The following is a 21,140-nucleotide window of genomic DNA, read 5'->3' as shown; positions in this document are numbered from 1 at the left end:
GGTGTACATGTGTTCCTCATCCTGAAGTCCTCTCCCAACCTCCCTCCCCATCCCATCCCTCTGGGTCATGCCAGTGCACCAGCCCTGAGCGCCCTGGCTCATGCATCAAACCTGCACTGGCGATCTATTTCACATATGATAATAGACGTATGACAATGCTATTCTCTCAAATCATCCCACCCTCACCTTCTCCCACAGAATCCAAAAGTCTAGTTCTTCTTGTTGCTGTTGTTTTTCATAAAAAAAAAAAAATCTTTTATTTGTGAGGAAGCCATGTAAAACTTATTATAAGTAAGTATAAGTTTAAGTAAAATTTTAGGAATCAAATTTAGGACTTGCCTGTGGTTTAGATAGAAAAGCATCTGCCTACAATGTAGGAGACCTGGGTTTGATCTCTGGGTCAGGAAGATCCCCTGGAGAAGGAAATGGCAACCCACTGCAGTACTCTTGCCTGGAAAATCCCATGGATGGAGGAGTCTGGTAGGCTACAGTCCATGGGGTCGCAAAGAGTCAGATATGACTGAGTGACTTCACTTTCACTTTTAGGAATCAAGAATAAAGGACATCCTCTCTCCTCTTCTAAACATGCCAGAACAGAATGGAGCAGAATAGGCTGTAGCTATTGAAGCTAAAAGCAAAGGAGAAAAGGAAAGATATATCCATCTGAATGCAGAGTTCCAAAGAATAGCAAGGAGAGATAAGAAAGCCTTCCTCAGTGATCAGTGCAAAGAAATAGGGGAAAACAATAGAATGGGAAAGACTAGAGATCTCATCAAGAAAATTAGCATTACTCTAATTAAATACCAAGGGAAACTTTCATGCAAAGATGAGCACAATAAGGACAGAAATGGTAGGGACCTAACAGAAGCAGAAGATATTAAGAAGAGGTGGCAAGAATACACAGAAGAACTGTATAAAAAAGATCTTCATGACCCAGATGATCATGATGGTGTGATCACTCACCTATAGTCAGACATCCTGGAATGTGAACTCAAGTTGGCCTTAGGAAGCATCACTACAAACAAAGCTAGTGAAGGTGATGGAATTCCAGTTGAGTTATTTCAAACCCTTAAAGATGATGCTGTGAAAGTGCTGCACTCAATATGCCAGCAAATCTGGAAAACTCAGCAGTGGCCACAGGACTGGAAAAGGTCAATTTTCATTCCAATCCCAAAGAAAGGCAATGCCAAAGAATATCAAACTACAGCATAATTGCCCTCATCTCACACGCTAGCAAAGTAATGCTCAAAATTCTCCAAGCCAGGCTTCAACAGTACATGAACTGCAAACTTTCAGATGTTCAAGCTGGATTTAGAAAAGGCAGAGGAACCAGAGATCAAATTGCCAACATCTGCTGGATCATGGAAAAAGCAAGAGAGTTCCAGAAAAATATCTACTTCTGCTTTACTGACTCTCCCAAAGCCTTTGACTGTGGATCACAACAAACTTTGGAAAATTCTGAAAGAGATGGGAATACCAGAGCACCTGACCTGCCTCTTGAGAAATTTGTATGCAGGTCAGGAAGCAACAGTTAGAACTGGAAAAACAGACTGGTTACTAATTGGGAAAGGGGTACATCAAGACTGTATATTATCACCCTGTTTATTTAACTTATATGCAGAGTATATCATGTGAAATGCTGGGCTGGATGAAGCACAAGCTGGAATCAAGATTGCCAGGAGAAATATCAATAACCACAGATATACAGATGACACCACCCTTCCTTATGGCAGAAAGCAAAGAAGAACTAAAGAGCCTCTTGATGAAAGTTAAAGAGGAGAGTGAAAAAGTTGGCTTAAAACTCAACATTCAGAAAACTAAGATTATGGTATCGGGTCCCATCACTTCATGGCAAATAGGTGGAAAAACAATGGAAAGAGTGATAGACTTTTTTATTTGGGGGGGGCTCTAAAAATCACTGCAGATGGTGACTGCAGCAATGAAATTAATAGACGCTTGCTCCTTGGAAGGAAAATTATGACCAACCTAGATAACATATCAAAAAGGAGAGACAGTACTTTACCAACAAAGGTCCATCTAGTCAAAGCTATGTTTTTTTAGTAGTCATGTATGGATGTGAGAGTTGGACTATAAAGAAAGCTGAGCACTGAAGAATTGATCCTTTTGAATTATGGTGTTGGAGAAGACTCTTGAGAGTCCCTTGGACTGCAAGGAGATCCAACCAGTCGATCCTGAAGGAAATCAGTCCTGAATATTCACTGGAAGGACAGATGCTGAAGCTGAAACTCTAGTACTTTGGCCATCTGATTCAAAGAACTGACTCACTGGAAAAGACCCTGATGCTGAGAAAGATTGAAGGTGGGAGGAGAAGGGGATGACAGAGGATGAGATGGTTGGATGGCGTCACCGATACAGTGGACATGAGTTTGAGTAGACTCTGGGAGTTGGTGATGGACAGGGAGGCCTGGCGTGCTGCAGTCCATGGGGCTGCAAAGAGCTGGACACAACTGAGCGACTGAACTGACTGACTGACTGAATATCCCATTCTTCTTGTTCTCTGGGTTTCTCACGTGAGTAGAAGGTCCTGCCATCCCTGACTGACAAGACATTAGCATACTGCCCTTTCCCTCCTTCTCCTCTTTCTTTTCTTCTGTCCCTTTCTCGTGATGTCACTTATATGTGGAATCTTAAAAAATAATGGCACAAATGAACCTATTTACAAAATAGACATAGAGTCACAGACACAGAAAACATACTTATGGTTAGAGGGGGAGGGGACGTGGGGGAGGGATAAATTGGGAGATTGGGGTTGATATAGACACACTAATAATATAAAAAAGATAACTTATAAGGACCTATTTTATAGCACAGGGAACTCCGCTCAATAGTTTGTGATGATCTATATTGGAAAAGAATCTGAAAAATGAATGTATATATATATATATATATGTATATGTATATCTGATTCACTTCATTGTACACTGGAAGCTAACACTATACTCCAGTAAAAATTAATTGAAAAAAGAAAATATAAAATGAAAAAAAGAACTAAAGTTAACACTCACACATGTACAACTCTTGCATTTTTATGTTCCTTAAAACATTGAAAGATTGGTCAACTAGTTTTATTTAAGATCTGGCTTGGTCTAAGAAAGTCATTTCAAACTGACATTTAGTTTACAAATTAAAAGAGTGCTTATTTGGCAAAACTAATACAATTATGTAAAGTTTAAAAATAAAATTAAAAAAAAAAAGAGTGCTTATTAAGCAACCAGATATGTCCTAGTTGTTAAGCACATTCCAGTCAAATCCATATTGTGCCCACCCTCCCACAGTTTATGAGCCAGCATGGAGGAGCTGGACCCATAATTATTACTGCAAATAAATGCAATGATGCAGCTCAGAGTAGGGAGTGTGGACGAGGAGATGGGGGGCTTCCAGCAAGCTGGTGGGATCTAGAGGGATGATGATGATGGAAGGTCTGGGCGAAGGGGTCTTCTGGGGCTGTGGAGGCAGAGGGCAGCCTGAGTGATGACAAAGGGGAAGGATACTGCCACATGTGTGGGCACCAGGCTGCTGTCCCTGGGACGGGAGGAGGTGGCCCAGAGGAAGCAAAGCTGAGAGCTGAGCTAGAAGCTTCAGCAGGGTCAGAGTGGAGGGCGGGAGGGCTGTGTGGATGCCCTATGTTGTGGATGCTCTGTGACGTGGGATGCTGAGAGCCCGAAGGGAGGGGCCTTGAAGGTTCCTTGACCCATGGAGACTAGTCCAGGGCAGGTGGAACCACATCATGTCAGCTCAAATCTGACAAGGGGATCTTCCCAGGAGGTAGTGAGTCCCAAGATTTGAGACTCACTGGACCCAGACTTCAGACCACCCAGCCCTCAGAAGGAATTTCCCCTCTGCAAATGGACAGAAGGCATAGAGTCCAAAGCTCCTGAATTTAACATGGGGAAACTGTGCATTTCTTAGAAAATATAATAAATGAAGAAATGAGGTTACACGTAAGTTACATGCTTCACTTTACCCTCTGCTGTCTGCTGCTCCCACCATCTTGCTCACAAGTTCCTGCCCTGGTTGATTCTGGGGGATTCAAGACTCATCATCCACATGGGGGGAGCAGAACTCCATGGAGGAGAGAATTAATTCCTTTGGAGCAAACAAACTGTGACATGACTGAGCAGAGTCAGACACGACTCAGCAACTAACATGTGTAACTTGTAAAACAAACTGTACTTGTGTGTCACAGTTTCAAAACAAAGGTGAAACCATATTTTGTGAAAATCCAGGCGACTTTCCTGTGGTCTGGTGGCTAAGAATCCAAGCTCCCAATGCAGGGGCCCTAGGTTTGATCCGTGGTCAGGGAACTAGATCCCATAACTTGCAACTAAGATCCAGCATAGCCAAATAAATAAATATTAAAAATACATATATATCCAAGTCAGTTTTATCTCTGCACTGTCATGCCTCCAAATACAACAGGCAAGAGTAACCACTGCTGGTGGTTTAGTTGCTAAGTTGTGTCCAACTCTTTGTGACCCCATGGACTGTAGCCCACCAGGCTCCTCTGTCCATGGAATTCTCTAGGCAAGAATACTGGAGTGGGTTGTCATTTTCTTCTCCAGAGGATCTTCCTGACCCAGGGATTGAACCCAGGTCTGCTACATTGCAGGCAGATTCTTTACTGACTGAGCCACCAGGGAAGTTCAGCATTAACTGTTTGCATTTCCTCTGACCTGGCTGGTTGCTCGTCTCCAGCTGCCACAATGATGACTCTGTCCTTTCTTATCCACACCCAAGGCTTTATACCCATTTGCCACACCTGGCTCTTTCTATAAGATGCGGTCAAAAGGGAGAGGAGAAACCTGCCTGATCCTCTGGATTCTGAGTGATTCACGGGATCCTACACAAATGAGTGAAGGGACGAAGGCAGATATTTCCTGAGAGCAAACATCCTCGTTTCTAAGTTCCCTGTAACCTACTTTCCCACCGGGATAAAAAAAAAAAATGCAACTCCTACTCTGACCATACTTCAAACTGTGATGTTGGAGAAGACTCTTGATCCTCCCTTGGGCTGCAAGGAGATCGAACCAGTACATCCTAAAAGAAATCAACCCTGAATATTCTTTGGAAGGACTGAGGACAGATGCTGAAGCTGAAGCTCCAATACTTTGGCCACCTGATGCTGGGAAAGACTGAGGGCAGGAGGGGAAGTGGGTGGCAGAGGATGAGATGGGTGGATGGCATCACTGACCCAATGAACGTGAGTTTGAGGAAGCTCCAGGAGATAGAGAAGGACAGGGAAGCCTAGTGTGCTGCAGTCCATGGGATCGCAAAGAGTAGGACAACTTAGTGACTGAATAACAACAAACTCTAACCTTAAGGACACTTCAGTGTTTTCTCAGAAACAGAGTCCTACGTAACCTTAATTCCCTTTTCCTTCTTTCACAGTAGATTTCGGTAATACCTGTCTGGCTATCTGAACATAACATGTGGATGACAAGTGGGTCACCAATCACTTAGTCTACCAATCAGCCACTGCTTTGGGAGATGCTGCCAGCTGGGAATGGCACTGATCTGCAGAAAAGGGAGAATATCAGAAGTATTGGACTTAAGTCCAGATTTATTTCCCAATGTAGTTTCAGAATCCTGTGTAAAATTTTTAGTCTGTGGTTTACGGTACTGATGTCTAAATAAAGAGCTCTAGGCTTAATCATTGCTAACGTCTCCTTTCACTCCAAGATATTAATTACACAGTAGCCAGGGAAGAATCTGTTATTTTAATACATTTAGGTGCTTATTTGGTCTACTTTATTTTGTTAATCACTGCAGCATGTATTTTGAAAAAGAGACTCATTGTATGACATAGTGTGCTAATAACCACGTGTCCAGACAGTATTCTTGCTTGGTGAACCCCATGGACAGAAGACACTGGCAGGCTATAGTCCATAGGATCGCAAAGAGGCAGACACGACTGAAGTCACTTAGCATGCCCGTACACACCACACAGAGTGTGGATGACATTCACACACAAATCAAGCCCAGGTGGATTTCCTTGGTAGCTCAGATTAAAGAATCTGTCTGCCAATGCAGGAGACTCGTTTGATCCCTGGGTCAGGAAGATCCCCTGGAGAAGGGAATGGTTACCCACTCCAGTATTCTTGCCTGGAGAATTCCAGGGACAGAGGAACCTGGAGGGCTGCAATCCATGCAGTAGTAAAGATTCAGACACAACTGAGTGACTAACACTTTCACTTTCACCCTTGTTAAGCAACACTGCAAGTTAGGACATATATATTACTTGAATCACTCTAGGTATATAAATTTAGATCTAACTTTAGTATTTGAAATCTCTTATACTGAGTAAAATGCTTACATTACAATAATATAAGCAAAAAGAACATTAATCAATATGTCAATTAACTAGTGTCCCATCTCCTGGATAAGAGAAATTCATAAACATTTTTAAATAGGGAACTTTGAGTGGAAAATAGGTCTCTGTCTTTACTCTGGTCCATAAAGTCAAACTTTTCTTTCATTTCAGTCAAAAACTAAAAATAATAATATAAATTACATTTTAATTGCTTTTAGAAATACTTCTCTAATCCTGATCTACATCAATGCTAATCATTTCATCTAGCTCATTTCTTTCTAAGAGATTTTTTGAAAGATATGTATAATTAATTAAAACAAGAGTTGGGTAATATAGGATTTCCCAAATTCTGCCTGGCAACGTACATAAATCAGAAAAATACACCTTTTTCTTTCCTTAGCTTTGTTCAAAGTGATACAATTTATTGTCTGTTGTTGGATGCTTTGCATATTCTTATCAAAAGTGTATCTTGGTAAATAACCAATTACATTGGATGAGATGGGAGAGATGGTTGTGTGTAATGAAATCACCTCAAATCAGGGGGAAAAAAAAAAAAAAACCTTCTTAAGTGTGTTTTAGGGACAGTGAATCAGAGATCACATCTCAGCCACATTTTCCAAAAAGAGTTGGTGGAGGGGCAGCTCTGAAACCAGGGTAGGTCCACATCATCCCCTGACCTTTCCTGAGTTTGTATCAGAAGCTGTCATCTCAGCAGAAAGAAGCAACTTTAGTGATAACCCTCCGGTCGCTTCTTAAATATCCGGTCACCTTCATTTTCTGACCATAGAAACATACAAGTGTACTTGTTACAAAACTAAGTGGGTGAGTGTGTATTTCCCATTATGTAATTAAGCATGTTGCAGATAGCCACTGAAACACCCTTGAGCCCTGGACTAATGACTTTATTGCTTAAGAAGAACTGCTGTTACCTTCTGCCCCCCTTTTAAGCATTAAAACAGTAAGGTCAAACCTCTGCAAGAAGATGTGCTGATTCTTCTAAAGTGAATGTCTGAACTTTTAAAGCTACATGTCACATAGCACTCTGTGTTTTCTTTAGCTGCAAAGAATTTAAAGGGAATACCCCTGTGCTTGTACAGTGTGGTTCAGACAGAAGAAAGGACTTCACACGGACAGTGGCATGTTTGAACCGGTTTCAAAGACAAGACACTGCAGATGTGTTGGCCCCTAAATTCAGAGATCCGGAGCTAAAGAACAAAAAGGACTGGCAGCTCAGCCCACCCCCTTCATGGCTTTGCTGAGAGCCTGGATGTGGTGAGGCACCCTCCTTTAGAGGGAAAAGCCTACACTTTGTGCCAACAGTTGGGGAATGACACCGGTTTAATCACCTTAGCCTTCCTCCAGTCACTCTGCCTGCTTGTCTCATTTACAAACTGAAGGACAGCCTTTGTGACACATGGCTTAGATAATGCAAAAAGCAGCTTCCTTGATAGGAAATGGACAGACTGTTCCAATGTCTCTGGCTGTTTGGAACAGAAGGACCATCATGGATTTAGCATAAGGGACGGTGTCCCTGCTTTCTCACCTGTCTTGCAGGGTGAGGCCAGGGCTGATAAGAACGCACACAGGCAGTGAGGTGATGGCCAAGGGACTTACGTAAATCCTAAACGTGCTGAAGTTAATAGCTGTTGCTCATATTCTCCAAAGACAGAAAAATAGAACTTGGGATGATTTAACTGACGGCTCTGAAGACAAAGGAGAAGAAAGGCCGGATTGTGCAGGTGAGGACCCAGATAAACATAACGGCAAAGGCAAGAGTGGAATCTGCTTTCTTGGATTCAAGTCTGACTGTAAATAGACCAGAGTTTCTCCACATTCCACAGGGTTCCCTGGGGGAATGCACTTTAGGCTGTTTCTCCCAGGAATTCCCTGACCCTGAGCAGTAGCGAAGACACTGTGCCACATTGGGTTCCATAATATTATCCTTTAGTGTGTTTAAAAGCTCTGTTTCCCTGCTTCTGGAATTATAGCTCCCAGGAGATATGGATGGGTGTGGAAGATACTATTTTATTAGTATTAATGCTACAAAGGGCAAAATGCTGCTGCTGCTGTTAAGTCGCTTCCATCGTGTCCAACTCTGTGCGACCCCATAGACGGCAGCCCACCAGGGATTTTCCAAGCAAGAATACTGGAGTGGCTTGCCATTTCCTTCTCCAATGCATGCATGCATGCTAAGTTGCTTCAGTCATGACTGATTCTGTGTGACCCCATCGACAGCAGCCCATCAGGCTCCTCTGCCCACGGGATTCTCCAGGCAAGAATACTGGAGTGGGTTGCCATTTCCTTCTCCTGAAGGGCAAAATAGTACACACCAAACTCTGGAGACAAAAATCCAAGAAGTAACAGAGATGTTACATCCCACTTGCAAACCAGCACTATTTTCTCTTAAGATAATGCGTGTATCTGTGTGTGTTCAGTCATGTCCAACTCTTTGCAATCCCATGGACTGTAGCCTACCAGTCTCCTCTGTCCGTGGGATTTTCCAGGCAAGAATACTGGAGTGTGTTGCCTTTTCCTGCTCCAGGGATTCTTCCTGACCCAGGGATCAGACTCTCATCTCCTATGTCTCCTGCATTAGCAGGTGGATTCTTTTCTCTCTCTCTCTCTCTTTTTTTTTTCCTGAAATTTATGTATATTTAATTGGAGGATAATTGCTTTACAATGTTGTGTTGGTTTCTGCCACACATCCCCATGAATCAGCCACAGGTATACAGATGTCCCCTCCCTCTTGAACCTCCCTCCCACCTCCCAGCCCATCCCACCCCTCTAGGTTGTCACAGAGCACCGAGTTTGGGCTCCCTGAGTCGTACAGCAAATTCCCACTGGCTAACGATTTTCCATATGGAAATGTGTATGTTTCCATGCTATTCTGTCAGCTCGCTCCACCCTCTCCTTCCCCTGACTGTGTCCACAAGTCTGTTCCCTAGGACTGCATTTCCACTGCTTCCCTGCAAAAAGGTTCATCAGTACCATCTTTTAGATTCCATAAGAGTAGTGTTATTCACTCAGTCGTGTCTGACTCTTTGTACCCCATGGACTGTAGCTCACCAAGCTCCTCTGTCTATGGGATTCACCAGGCAAGAATACTGGAGAGATTTGCCATTCCCTTCTCTAGAAGGTCTTCCCGATGCAGAGATTGAAGCCAGGTCTCTTGCATTGCAGACAGATTCTTAACCATTTGAGCTACAGGGAAGTCCTCTAGATTTCTTATGTATGTGTTAATATATGATAATTGTTTGTCTCTTTTTGCCTTGCTTCACTCTGTATAATAGGCTCTAGGTTCATTCACCTCATTAGAACGGGCCTCAAATGCATTCCTTTTTATGGCTGAGTAATATTCCATGATATATATGTACCACAGCTTCTTTATCCATTCATCTGTTGATGGACATCTAGGTTGCTTCCATGTCCTAGCTATTGTAAATAGTGCTGGCAGGCAGATTCTTGAGCCACCAGTGAAGCCCCTTCTCTTAAGATATTTCTTTTCAAAACAGACAGCAATTGATGGCAGCATCCTGTGTGGCTTGGTGCAGGAAGAGCTGAATGAGTTAAGAAAGCACAGACCAGATTTATGAGGAAGGTTCTCATAGGAAAAGGAATGGATGCCACAGAAGGCTAGGTTAGGACCACGGGTTAGGACCGTGGGTTAGGACGGCTGGTGTCCCGGGGATGGTGCTTCCAGAGCTGGGGACCCGGACACTCACAGGACAGGAGGCAATGCTCTGCTCCCACTGCGTCATGCTCAGGCTCTCCTCCAGGCTCGTGCATTTCTTCATCACCACGTCCCAGCCACAGTACGGATCCTGGGCCCCAATGCAGGCACTGAAAACATACACCAAAGGGTCATCAGAAAGGCAGGTTAATCTAGAACAAAAGAGGTAAGCTAAGAGTTGACCCTTAGGACTTGATGTAGGAGCCAGTTATGTGAAACAAAAGCTTCCGTCTGCACGTTAGAGAACATAGCTAACTGCATACACCAGTAAGTATCTAATTAAAATTAAACAAATTAATTTTAGTTGAAATGTCTATTTTTTTCTAAGATATAGAAAATGACTATTGGTGCTAACATGGTGACTTTAGGTGTTATGAATGATCTAAAGTCAGACTTTTGCTCAAGAATACTAGTTACCACCTCCACCGCCACCACAACCAACATCATCCCATGAATAATAGGCATTATTTGTGATAAGTAAAATTATTACATCATTGATACACTAACAGCTTTTATAGGAAGGTATTAATATTTTCGCTTTATTTATCATCATAATCATTATCACTACCACCACCATCATCATTACTACATCATCCTCACCCACTTAATGATAGATATTATTGGTTAAACAGACTGTGATTATTACATAATTTAACCATTTAAACAACCCTAATGAGGAAGTGAAAGTGAAGTCGTTCAGTCGTGTCCAACTCTTTGTGACCCCATGGACTGCAGCCTACCAGGCTCCTCCATCCATGGGATTCTCCAGGCAAGAATACTGGAGTGGGTTGCCATTTCCTTCTCCAGGGGATCTTCCCGACCCAGGGATTAATCCAGGTCTCCCACACTGCAGGCAGATGCTTTAACCTCTGAGCCACCAGGGAAGCCTTCTAATGAGGAAGGTGTTATTATTTCAACTTTACTGATGAGAAAAAAGAGACACTGAAAATTTCTAAAATTTGCCCAAGGACAAACAAATACACACCCAAACCTGTAACACGACTGGTTCAAATATAATAAAATAAATAAGTCTTCCTTTTGAGTAGCAGACTTTAAAAATGTATTAAAATTTTCCATTTAATAGTGGTTTAGTATAGCCCTGTCTATAATAATCAATATACTGTATCATAAATACTGTAGACGGTAGATACTTTATTCTAACTCTGTCTCAATGAAAGAGTTCATATACAACATGGGAATGATTAGATAAAGATTTCTGGCCAACAACAACAGCAACAGATACAATAGAAGGCTGGGAATTCCCTGGAAGCCCATTGGTTAGGGTTCTGTGCTTCCAGAACAGGAGGCACAGATTTGGTCCTGGCAGGGGAACTAAGATCCTACAAGCCATGGGATGTGGCCAAAAATAAAAATTAAAAAATCCAGGAGATGTGGGGAGGGAGGAAGCAGACAGAGGACAGTGAGAGGGCCAGAATGGTACAGAAGATGCTCCCACAGACAAGCAGCCCATTGGACACTTTCTCTTAAGAGCCAGGAGGTCAGGGACGCAGGACACGGTAGTGAGCAAAGGCAGCAAATACAGCCTGGGAGTGACAAGGTCTACCAAGTTAGGACAGAGCTCACAAGAGAGTATGGCCACCTCCAACACTTTGGCCACCTGATGCAAAGAGCCAACTCATTAGAAAAGACCCTGATGCTGGGACAGATTGAAGGCAGGAGGAGAAGGGGATGACAGAGGATGAGATGGTTAGATGACATCACTGACTTAATGGACATGAGTTTGAGTAAGCTCCAGGAGATGGTGAAGGACAGGGAAGTCCAGCATGCTGTAGTCCATGGCGTCTCAAAGAGTTGAGCACAACATAGCAACTGAGCAACAACAATAAGAGACTGAAGATGCTATAGAGCTACCAGTTCACTGAGAGCAGGGCTACAAATTCTTACTTAATCATCAAACATGGGGCCAGGGAGGTAGTCTAAATAATAATGCCATTAATATTAATGATATTAAAAACCCCTTATTAACAAATCAAATATGATAACCTTGAATAGAGTGCTGTTCTAGGAACTTGACCTCTATCTCCTCATTTAAACCTCATAAAAGCTTTAAATACACTACCCCCATTAGCTACTCCACTTAGTCTCATTTTAAAAGGGAAAAAATAATCAAAGAATAGAATGGAGACAAAGACAAAGGAGAAGTCCAAGTTCCACAGTTGGGGATGATAATCCAAAGGCAATAAATCAAGCAATAGAGGAAAATATGGCTGGTTAAGTTACTATGTAGTTACTGCTTATTAACCAGCCAAAGTTCAAAGGGTTAAAACTGGTGGTTCTCACTGCAGGACCAGGCTGGGGTGGAAAGGAGTGTCAAACAGTTACCTTCCCCATAACCTCACTGGGACTTTTTGATAAGTGCCCTGTAGCTGTTAAAAGATAAACTGAGGCCTATTAAACTGTTGGGGGGACTTCCCTGGTGGCTCAGTGGTAAACAACATGCCTGCCTGTGGAGGAGACACAGGTTCAATCTCTGGGTTGGGAAGATTCCCTAGAACAGGAAATGGCAACCCATTCAAGTATTCTTGCCTGGGAAATTCCATGCACAGAGGAGCCTGGTGGGCTACAGTCCATGGGTTACAAACAGCAGGACACAACTGAGTGACTGAACAGCAGCAGCAACAAAATTAAACCATTCAAGAGTTTCTTTGAGCAAAGGAGCTAAGAAGCAGTTTTTATAGGGAAGATTCCCTGGTGGCTCAGAGGAAAAGAATCTGCCTACAAGGCTGGAGACCTGGTTTTGCTCCCTGGGTCAGAAAGATCCCCTGGAGAAGGGAATGGCTGCCCACTCCAGTCTTCTTGATGGGAGAATTGCATGGACAGAGGACCCTGGCAGGTTACAGTCCATGGGGTTGCAAAGAGTAGGACACAACTGAACGACCAACACTTTGAGTTGAGAAGCAAGGCAAGAAAGTTATTTGATTGCCTGCAGCTTAAGAGGTACCTTACTTGGGAAAGCCTGGTTGGCTGCTTGCCATCTTGTTCTTAAGTTTCACCTTCTCTGATCCCAGTGTGCTGACTGGGTCAGGCAGGACTAGCGCCTACTCCAACTGAAACATCCCTGCCGGATGCTCAGCGTACATCACATGGCGGGATCTACTACGTGTTTGATCCTGTTTTCCCATCGGTGGGAAAAAAGGGCTTCGAGAATTATTTGAGAAGCCTGGATTTGATTTCATGCTTTTTTTTTTTTTTTTTTAATTAAAGCAACATGACCATGAGACAAACTTCACCTTCCAAAAAGAAGAAAATTTCACCAAGCCCCTAATTTTGCCTGAGACTTCCCCTTGCAAAGTTGCCGGTAGAACTGAAGCAATGCCACAGGGTTACAAGGAATAGTTAAGCTGCTTTATTCGAAAAGCAGCTTATAGTAACATCTCTTTCTTCTGATACCACTGATGGTTTTGAAGTTTCTTAAAATGACACTTAAAACACTAAAACTTCTCTATAATCATAAGAGCCCATTCATTAAAAATACCATTTATATATAAACATGTTTTCCTCACAGTTAAGTATTTCATACCACAAGGAACATTCTAATGATCTCCCCCAATATTCTAAATAACACCTTAAGGAAAACTAGTAATGACTTCTTATTTTTGGAAGGTGGGTCTCTGAAGGAGGTCGTGTCGAAAATCACAGACTCCCTACTAATGCAGCCACTGTGGAAGTGGCTTTTCTTTATTCCACCATGAAAATGTGTTTCTTTCTGTGATGAATCTTTTCAATAATATTTTTTTTCTTATTTTGTTAAGAATTTTAGATTATTTTCAGCTGACTTATTGCTCTGGCGTCTGAAAGTATATGAATTCAGAAAAAAATGTTGGTCAGATCCAAGATTTAATTTGAAAACACATTTATTGAAAATCGTATTTTAGAGCAAATTTATATTTTTAGAGGTAGGCCTTAATTCTAGAAGGATAAACTACTTTCCTTTTTACAGGAAATTTATCTAAATTAAAATGTATATAACCTCTTCCTTTACTTTTTAAAGTTCACAATTATGCTATTTGTTAAGTAATAGGAAAAAAAGGCATATTCATCAAAATCTTTCTACTGTATTTCTGGAAAGCTGGTGCTAAATACTGAATATCATCCTCTTGTGTATTAGATTAAGTATCGATGACTTCATCTGGCTTGTTTCCATCACACTAACTGCCATTATGTCAACTTATTTTTGATATTAAGAATTTTTGCTGTATCAACAAAATTTATTCATGAAACATGGAACATCAGAAGTGTTCCCATCATTCATTTCTTCATTACATGCTTAGCACCTGCTGTGAACTGACCTTGAAAGTGATGGGTGTGCCAGGCAAACAAAAGAGACAGTCAGTGTACCAGAGAACTCACCTCTCAGTGAAGGAAATAAACTTGAAACAACTACAACAGCAGCCAGTTGCAAAGTAAAAAAAAAAAAAAAAAAAAAAAAGGGGGGGGGATGAGGAAGTATGCAGAGAGAGACATTTAAGATGGGACCAATAAGATGACTAGAGTGATTGACATGATACTTTTCAGGGAAAATAGAACATTTTAGCAGGGAGATCAGAATGAGGCAGGGAGATCAGAATGAGGCAGCAAGACCAGCTGGGAGAGAGCTTGAGGGTCTAAAGAAACACCCAATAAATGGATGCTGGGTTTTGGAAGAAGCTTGGTGTGTAGAATCTGCTGAGCGCTCCAGCCTCCCTCCCTAAGGACTTAGGTTTCCTTGTAAATGCTGCATGCATCTTTAAGGTGTTTCCCAAATTCTACGCAAGAATCAATCACATGTCAAATATCACTATTTATTTGTATTATCATGAGGATGATAGTGAGAGAGAGAATAATTTATCTGTTCATGAATGATAGTGCCTTAATTTCTAAGACAATCTCAGGTGCCTTATTCTTAATCACTAAGTCACCATATACTTCAGAATCTGTTTTTACTTTGAGCTGCATTAAAAGCATTACACTACTAAAAATAAGATAGAGACATTCCAATTAGACAGTAACCTTTTTGAAGAAGGGCTTCCCTCCTGGCTCAGATGGTAAAGAAACTGCCTGCAATGCAGGAGACCCAGGTTGGATCCCCGGGTTGGGAAGACCCCCTGGAGGAGGAAATGATACCCACTCCAACACTTTTGCCTGGAGAATCCCACGGACAGAGGAGCCTGGTGGTTTATAATCTATTAGGTCCTAAAGAGATGGACACAACTGAGCAACTAACACTTCCACTTTCTGAAAAGTGCATTCTAAGACATCCACAAACTCCTCAACTGGTAAATCTAATTGGAGCATATTGTTTTCCTCCTGTTTCCTCTTCTATAAAACTGGAATGATAATGCTCACCTCACTGGGTTGTTCTGAGGATTAAATTACATCATGCAGTTAAGAAAAAAAAAAGCAACCAAACAGAACAAAGTATTTTGAGATGTGATGTACATAGCTGTTCTACTTAATGCATGCATGCATCCTCAGTCGTGTCCAACTCTTTGCAACCCCATGAACTATATAGCCTGGCAGACTCCTCCGTCCATAGAATTTTCTAGGCAAGAATAGTGGACTGGGTTGCCATTGCCTACTCCAGGGGATCTTCCTAACCTAGGGATTGAAACTGTGTCTCTTGTTCTCTTGCACTGGCAGGCGGATTCTTTACCACTGGTGCCACCTGGGAAGCCCTTCATCCTTAACCTCTAAACATAATTACAAATTAATATATGCGGTTGATTTTTGAGAGCGTCTGAAAACATTGTATTCCAAAAATACTAACTCTGTGAATACCTTGGGGTCTTTATTTAATAAGGGCATGTGTCACACCAGGATGTGTTCCTTTAGGTATTTCAGCTACACATTTGGGTCGATTATAAAGATTTTTTAACTACTTGCATATGCTCACACAGTGCCGTGGTTTGAAGGCACAAGAACCAGGAATGAACTTGCAGTCCAGTGAGGGAGGAAGACCATGGTCATGATCATTGCTTGACACCAGAGTTGATACTGTTAAGTAAGAAGTCCAGACAACCGGAGCTACTGGAGTCAGAGAGAGCTGTGGCCCAGATGAGTTCCAGGAAGTTGGCCTTTGAATGAAGCTGGGGATTAGCTGAGTAAGAAGAACATCCCTGGTCATTATGGCCCTGGGAAGGACAACATGGAGTTACATGCCCATGGCATGATCAGGGAGGTAAGCCAAGCAGCTTGGATGGGCTGAAGTTTCCTCAAGATTCCAGATAAGCGTAGTGATGCAATTAAAATGGTGCTTTGCTTAAGCATGAGGAATTTGTCTGTGGTGTATTGGATGTATATGACATCTACTAGAAGATTAATTCATAATTCCCAAGAAGAACTGAGATACAAGTACATTTGAAACAGCATTTTTTTTAAAGTTAGGACACATGCCAGGTAAACAGAAGACATAGTTATCAATAAAAATATGTGTCCACACTCATGATGCATAGCATTCTGAAGGCTATGATTTGTAGAGAAAGTTAATGAACTAGAATTTCAATTAGTCACTAACATTCAATATATTAAAAACTATTCATTATTGGCTTATCATTAAATTACATTGATTAAATAAAATGAGGATTTTTCACATTTCAATTTGCTTTTATCATCAAGTTCAAATAACTGATTTGCACTGCTGGAAATAGTAAGCAAATGGTTTTTAGTTAAAATCTTAGTAGGGAGATAGAACACTCAGGTTTTCCTGAAAAATTTGTTTTAAAACTGAGCTAGATTGATATAAATTTTGCAGTGAGGCATTATGGGAAAATTAATAGTTTAAACAAATAGTGAAAAAAGTGGGGGGTGTCTGAAGTAAGCAAAACAAAAATGCTTCCTGGAAATTGAGCAATTGTGATCAATTTTGGTTTCTGATGTGATACAGAGAGTCCCGTTTTATCCAGTTTTCCCACATAGATTACTGAGCTGTTTATCTTGGCCTCTGGGTGGACCTCAGTCATTGGGGACTTTTCTCTTGTCCAAACACAATGATTTTCTGGAAAGGTCATTCTGCCCTTTGAAAGTGAAGCTCTCCAGGGAAGGCGGGCTATCCAGTTTTGTATTTAGGGACAAAAGGGGCCCAGAGGGCAAACATGGGCCCTTCCCAGCTCAGGGCTGTTGACGGAATTTCCAAGTGACCGGAAAATGCTGCGTCCTGCGCCAGGAGAAAAAGAAGAGCATCGCTGGAGTCTTTTTTCAGGGAAAAGTCTACACTTTGGTATCCTATCCTCTCTACTCTGTACAAAAGAGGTAACTACAGGTTCCAGTCCCCTCTCCTGCCTGCCCAATCAAGGAAACCAATGCAGACACAATTACTTTTTGCCCCCCTCGTCTAATCAAGAGAAACCCTTCTGCACATGAGGGTTTAGTGGGCAGAATCAGAGGACATAGGAGAGGTCAAAGGGTCAACAGTAGCACCTGAAGAATGTACAAAGTGTCAAGTCACATATTTTAATTTTTACACAAAACCCTATAGGAAAGTAAGTCCAGAGTAGGGAGGGAAATATTATGTTGGCTTCTTACAATTCACTCAATAGTTTGCCCATGACTGAGTGAATGAGGCTTGAGCCAAGGTGTTAGCACAATCCATCCCAGGAAGGACATCCACCCATCTCAGCAGAATAGTGGAGGCAAGTATGGTGCCCATGTTGCCTCTGGATTCTCTGTTACCCTCCCCAACCACTGGGAAGGGCCTGGTGACAGCACCAAAGATAAGCACTTGACCTTCGTCACACGTGGCACCGGTCCACCTCCATCGGTGTCTGAACCTCAGCCCCTCTTGTAAAGACAGGTACCCACTCACCTGAAACAGGGGATTACTGAATTTCCACTGGCAGATGCACCTGCCTATTGGATGGGACCATGCTGACATCACTCACCTACACACAGAGTGTGGTCGTGGTAGAAAATCCCTTTGCTCAAACAGACTAGAGCTAGGTAAATAACTGAATGCAAGGAGCAGAATCTAGCCTGTTGGGTCCCCTACATCTCAGACAATGTGAAGTCATTTAAAGGTGCAAGAACAAATTCCTGACAGCTCAGTGTGCCCTCTGGTCCAGAGGCAAGTGAAGCTTATCTGGACAAAGAAGGCAAAACACATGTATAACAGCAGCCCTGGCTCCTCAGGACCTAGGTGAACTGAATATAATACTCAGGCAGGAAAGAAGAGGAGCATCTCATACTGAATTCTTTTTATTTGTCAGACCCATTATATGGTCTCTGTCTTTTTGTTTTCCTGGTGGCTAAGATGGTAAAGAATCTGCCTGCAATGCAGAAGACCTGAGTTTGATCCTTGGATCGGGGAGATCCCTGAGAGAAGGGAACAGCAACCCATTCCTGTATTCTTGCCTGGAGAATGCCATGGACAGAGGAGGCTGGTGGGCTACAGTCCATGGGGTCACACGAGTCAGACATGACTCAGCGACTAACACTTAACACACTGAGTCACTTGCTCACAATCACACATTAAGCTAAAGTCTTATCCAGATCCACCTGCATCCAGAGCTCATGATCTTTCCATATGGGAGCTGCTTTGTGTTAACAGAGGGATGATGATTTCCTTAAGAATCACTAATTCATTGGACCAGGCTACAAATACAATCTTACGGGGACTCAGGGAATAAAAGCCAAGGTGTTTCTGCTGAGAATAACTCAGATGCAAAAATCCGGTGTTGCCTATAAGCTTTCTGCAGCCCAAACTTTCCCATAGAGCACTGTTGTTGTTCAGTCACCCAGTCATGTCTGACTCTTTGCGACCCCATAGACTGCAGCATGCCAGGCCTCCCTCTCCCTCACCCTCTCCCGAAGTTTGCCCAAGTTCATGCCCATTACATCAGTGATGCCATCCAGCCTTCTCATCCTCTGATGCCCTCTTCTCCTTCTGCCCTCAATCTTTTCTAGCATCAGGGACTTTTCCAATGAGTCAGCTGTTCACACCAAAATACTGGAGCTTCAGCTTCAGCATCAGTCCTTCCAAAGAATATTCAGGGTTGATTTCCCTTAAAATTGACTGGTTTGATCTCCCTCCTGTCCAAGGGACTTTCAGAAGTCTTCTCCAGCACCCCAGTTTGAAGGAGTGGTGGAATAGAGTTCGTTACATAGCTTTCAATCTGCAAGCTCAAAAACAGGAGGCCAGTAGAGTGGACAGTAAATAATGAAACCTTGCAGTGTGAATCCTTTAGTTGTGCCTCTCAACACAAATGAGGTACAAAAGGTTGGTAATTACACTGATTTTAAAACTGTATCCAAAATGACTATTTGGAACCCAGACTGCCACTCGGAAGACAGTAACATGGTCATTTAGGAAACCAACCAGAGAGTGAAACCCCAAAACTGTTGGGTGACTAAGGAAAGCTAAGAACTTGTACTAGCGGATTTGATTTGTGGAAAATTCTTTGCAGTTTCTTGTTCTTAGAAACTTATTCTCCATTGTAATGACAATATGATTAACTTTAACACATTTGGCAAAATAAGAGAAGGAAAAAAGTGTACTCATAATTCTAAGGTTGTGGGGGCAGCCCATAGCATCTCTGCAAGACACTCATATGTTTTCTTTGCTTTCATTTTCTACCTGGATCAAATATATGTCTACATCATTGTCAAAGGTGGATGTACCATGATCCTACTGCAGACTGATGCATACTCCCTCACTTTATGACTTCTAAGATTCTGTGATTAACTCGAGAATTTTTTTTTTTGTTAGTATTTGACATTCTTTTCCTTAGAACAGAGAATTCCTTTTAGAATAGAGAATTCCTCCCAAATTGTAAGCGTCCTACTTCACATAAACCCCATTTCCCCTGAATACTACTGAAGAGTAGTATGACATATTTCTTAATTTACTAGTTTAATTCATCCATGTTCATGTTCTATGCATGTTTTGTCTGTTCCTTATCCACCCTTCCCAGGACTTGGGTGTGTGACTTAATGACTCTGCTGGAAGACACTGTGTTCCAGTTCAAGCCCACCTCCAACGCACTCTTACAGGGTTGTAATCAGCATGTTGGCATGTATTTTACAGTTGTAAATATCATGTGGACATATATACTTTTCCTTCTATTTTCTAAACAGTGTTAATGACGGCAAACACATAATGTCAGCTTATTTTTTTCGGTTAAGATCGTATCATATACATGTCTTCATAGTCACCATTTAATGATTTAAGAATAATCCACTGAGGGAATACTCCACCAATTCAGTATACATAACTTGGTAATTAATTCCCTTACTATTGGAAATTTAAGATTAGAGCACTGGTTGTGATTCAGACATAGCTTAAAAAATAACTGGAAAGGAACAGCAGGCTTGGAGATTAGGTCCTAGTGGAGTCTAGGATCAGACTTTAATGATAAATCAATTTTGGGATAAAGTCTAAAGTAAGTCCAAGGTCCTCTGGTTTGAGTCCAGAAGAGATATTTGGGAGATTTTATTTATGTCAGAATTTCTTATTAGATTCTGAGCCCAGGAAGACAGGGTAAGGATGTGTCATCTGTCATCATATACACAGAACCTAGCTTGGTGGTTGGTACCCTCGAGGTTCAATAAATATACTATGAGTGAATTAACTAAGGAAATCCCACAGTCTGTAGAGGCTACACCAGAGCCAGTGCCAATAAAAGCTGAAGACACTGAGATTTAGAAGACTCTTGAGAGTCTCTTGGACAGGAGGGAGATCAAACCAGTCAATTCTAAAGGAAATCCGTCCTGAATATTCATTGGAAGCACTGATGTGGAAGCTGAAGCTCCAATCCTTTAGCCACCTGATGCAAAGAGCTGACTCATTGGAAAAGACTCTGGGAAAGATGGAAGGCATGAGGAGAAGGGGATGACAGAGGACGAGATGGTTGAGTGGCATCACCAACTTGATGGACATGAGCTTGAGCAAACTCCAGGAGACAGTGAAGGACAGGGAAGCCTGGCGTGCTTCAGTCCATGGGGTCCCAAAGAGTTGGACACAACTTAGCAACTGAACAGCAGCAAGTTTTTTGAGACAGCAAAAGAGACACAGATGTATAGAACAGTCTTTTGGACTCTGTGGGAGAGGGAGAGGGTGGGATGATTTGGGAGAATGGCATTGAAACA

The 21,140-nt window shown here is 42.1% G+C and overlaps 1 protein-coding gene across 2 annotated transcripts in view; it reads right to left on the bottom strand.

Annotated features, from left to right (window-relative positions):
• SEMA5A (semaphorin 5A) overlaps window positions 1-21,140 on the bottom strand; it is a 565,459-nt gene that overhangs the window by 86,809 nt on the left and 457,510 nt on the right. For both annotated transcript variants that reach the window (XM_025270715.3, XM_044932529.2), the window contains exon 13: window positions 10,054-10,171. In XM_025270715.3, coding sequence (XP_025126500.2) covers window positions 10,054-10,171 — 118 coding nt within the window. The remainder of the gene's footprint in view (window positions 1-10,053; window positions 10,172-21,140) is intronic.

Source organism: Bubalus bubalis, chromosome 19 (genome assembly GCF_019923935.1).
Source record: "Bubalus bubalis isolate 160015118507 breed Murrah chromosome 19, NDDB_SH_1, whole genome shotgun sequence".
In the NCBI taxonomy this organism is placed as follows: domain Eukaryota; kingdom Metazoa; phylum Chordata; class Mammalia; order Artiodactyla; family Bovidae; genus Bubalus; species Bubalus bubalis.
The sequence above is the reverse complement of the archived record's forward strand: the minus strand, read 5'-3'. Positions and strand labels throughout refer to the sequence as shown.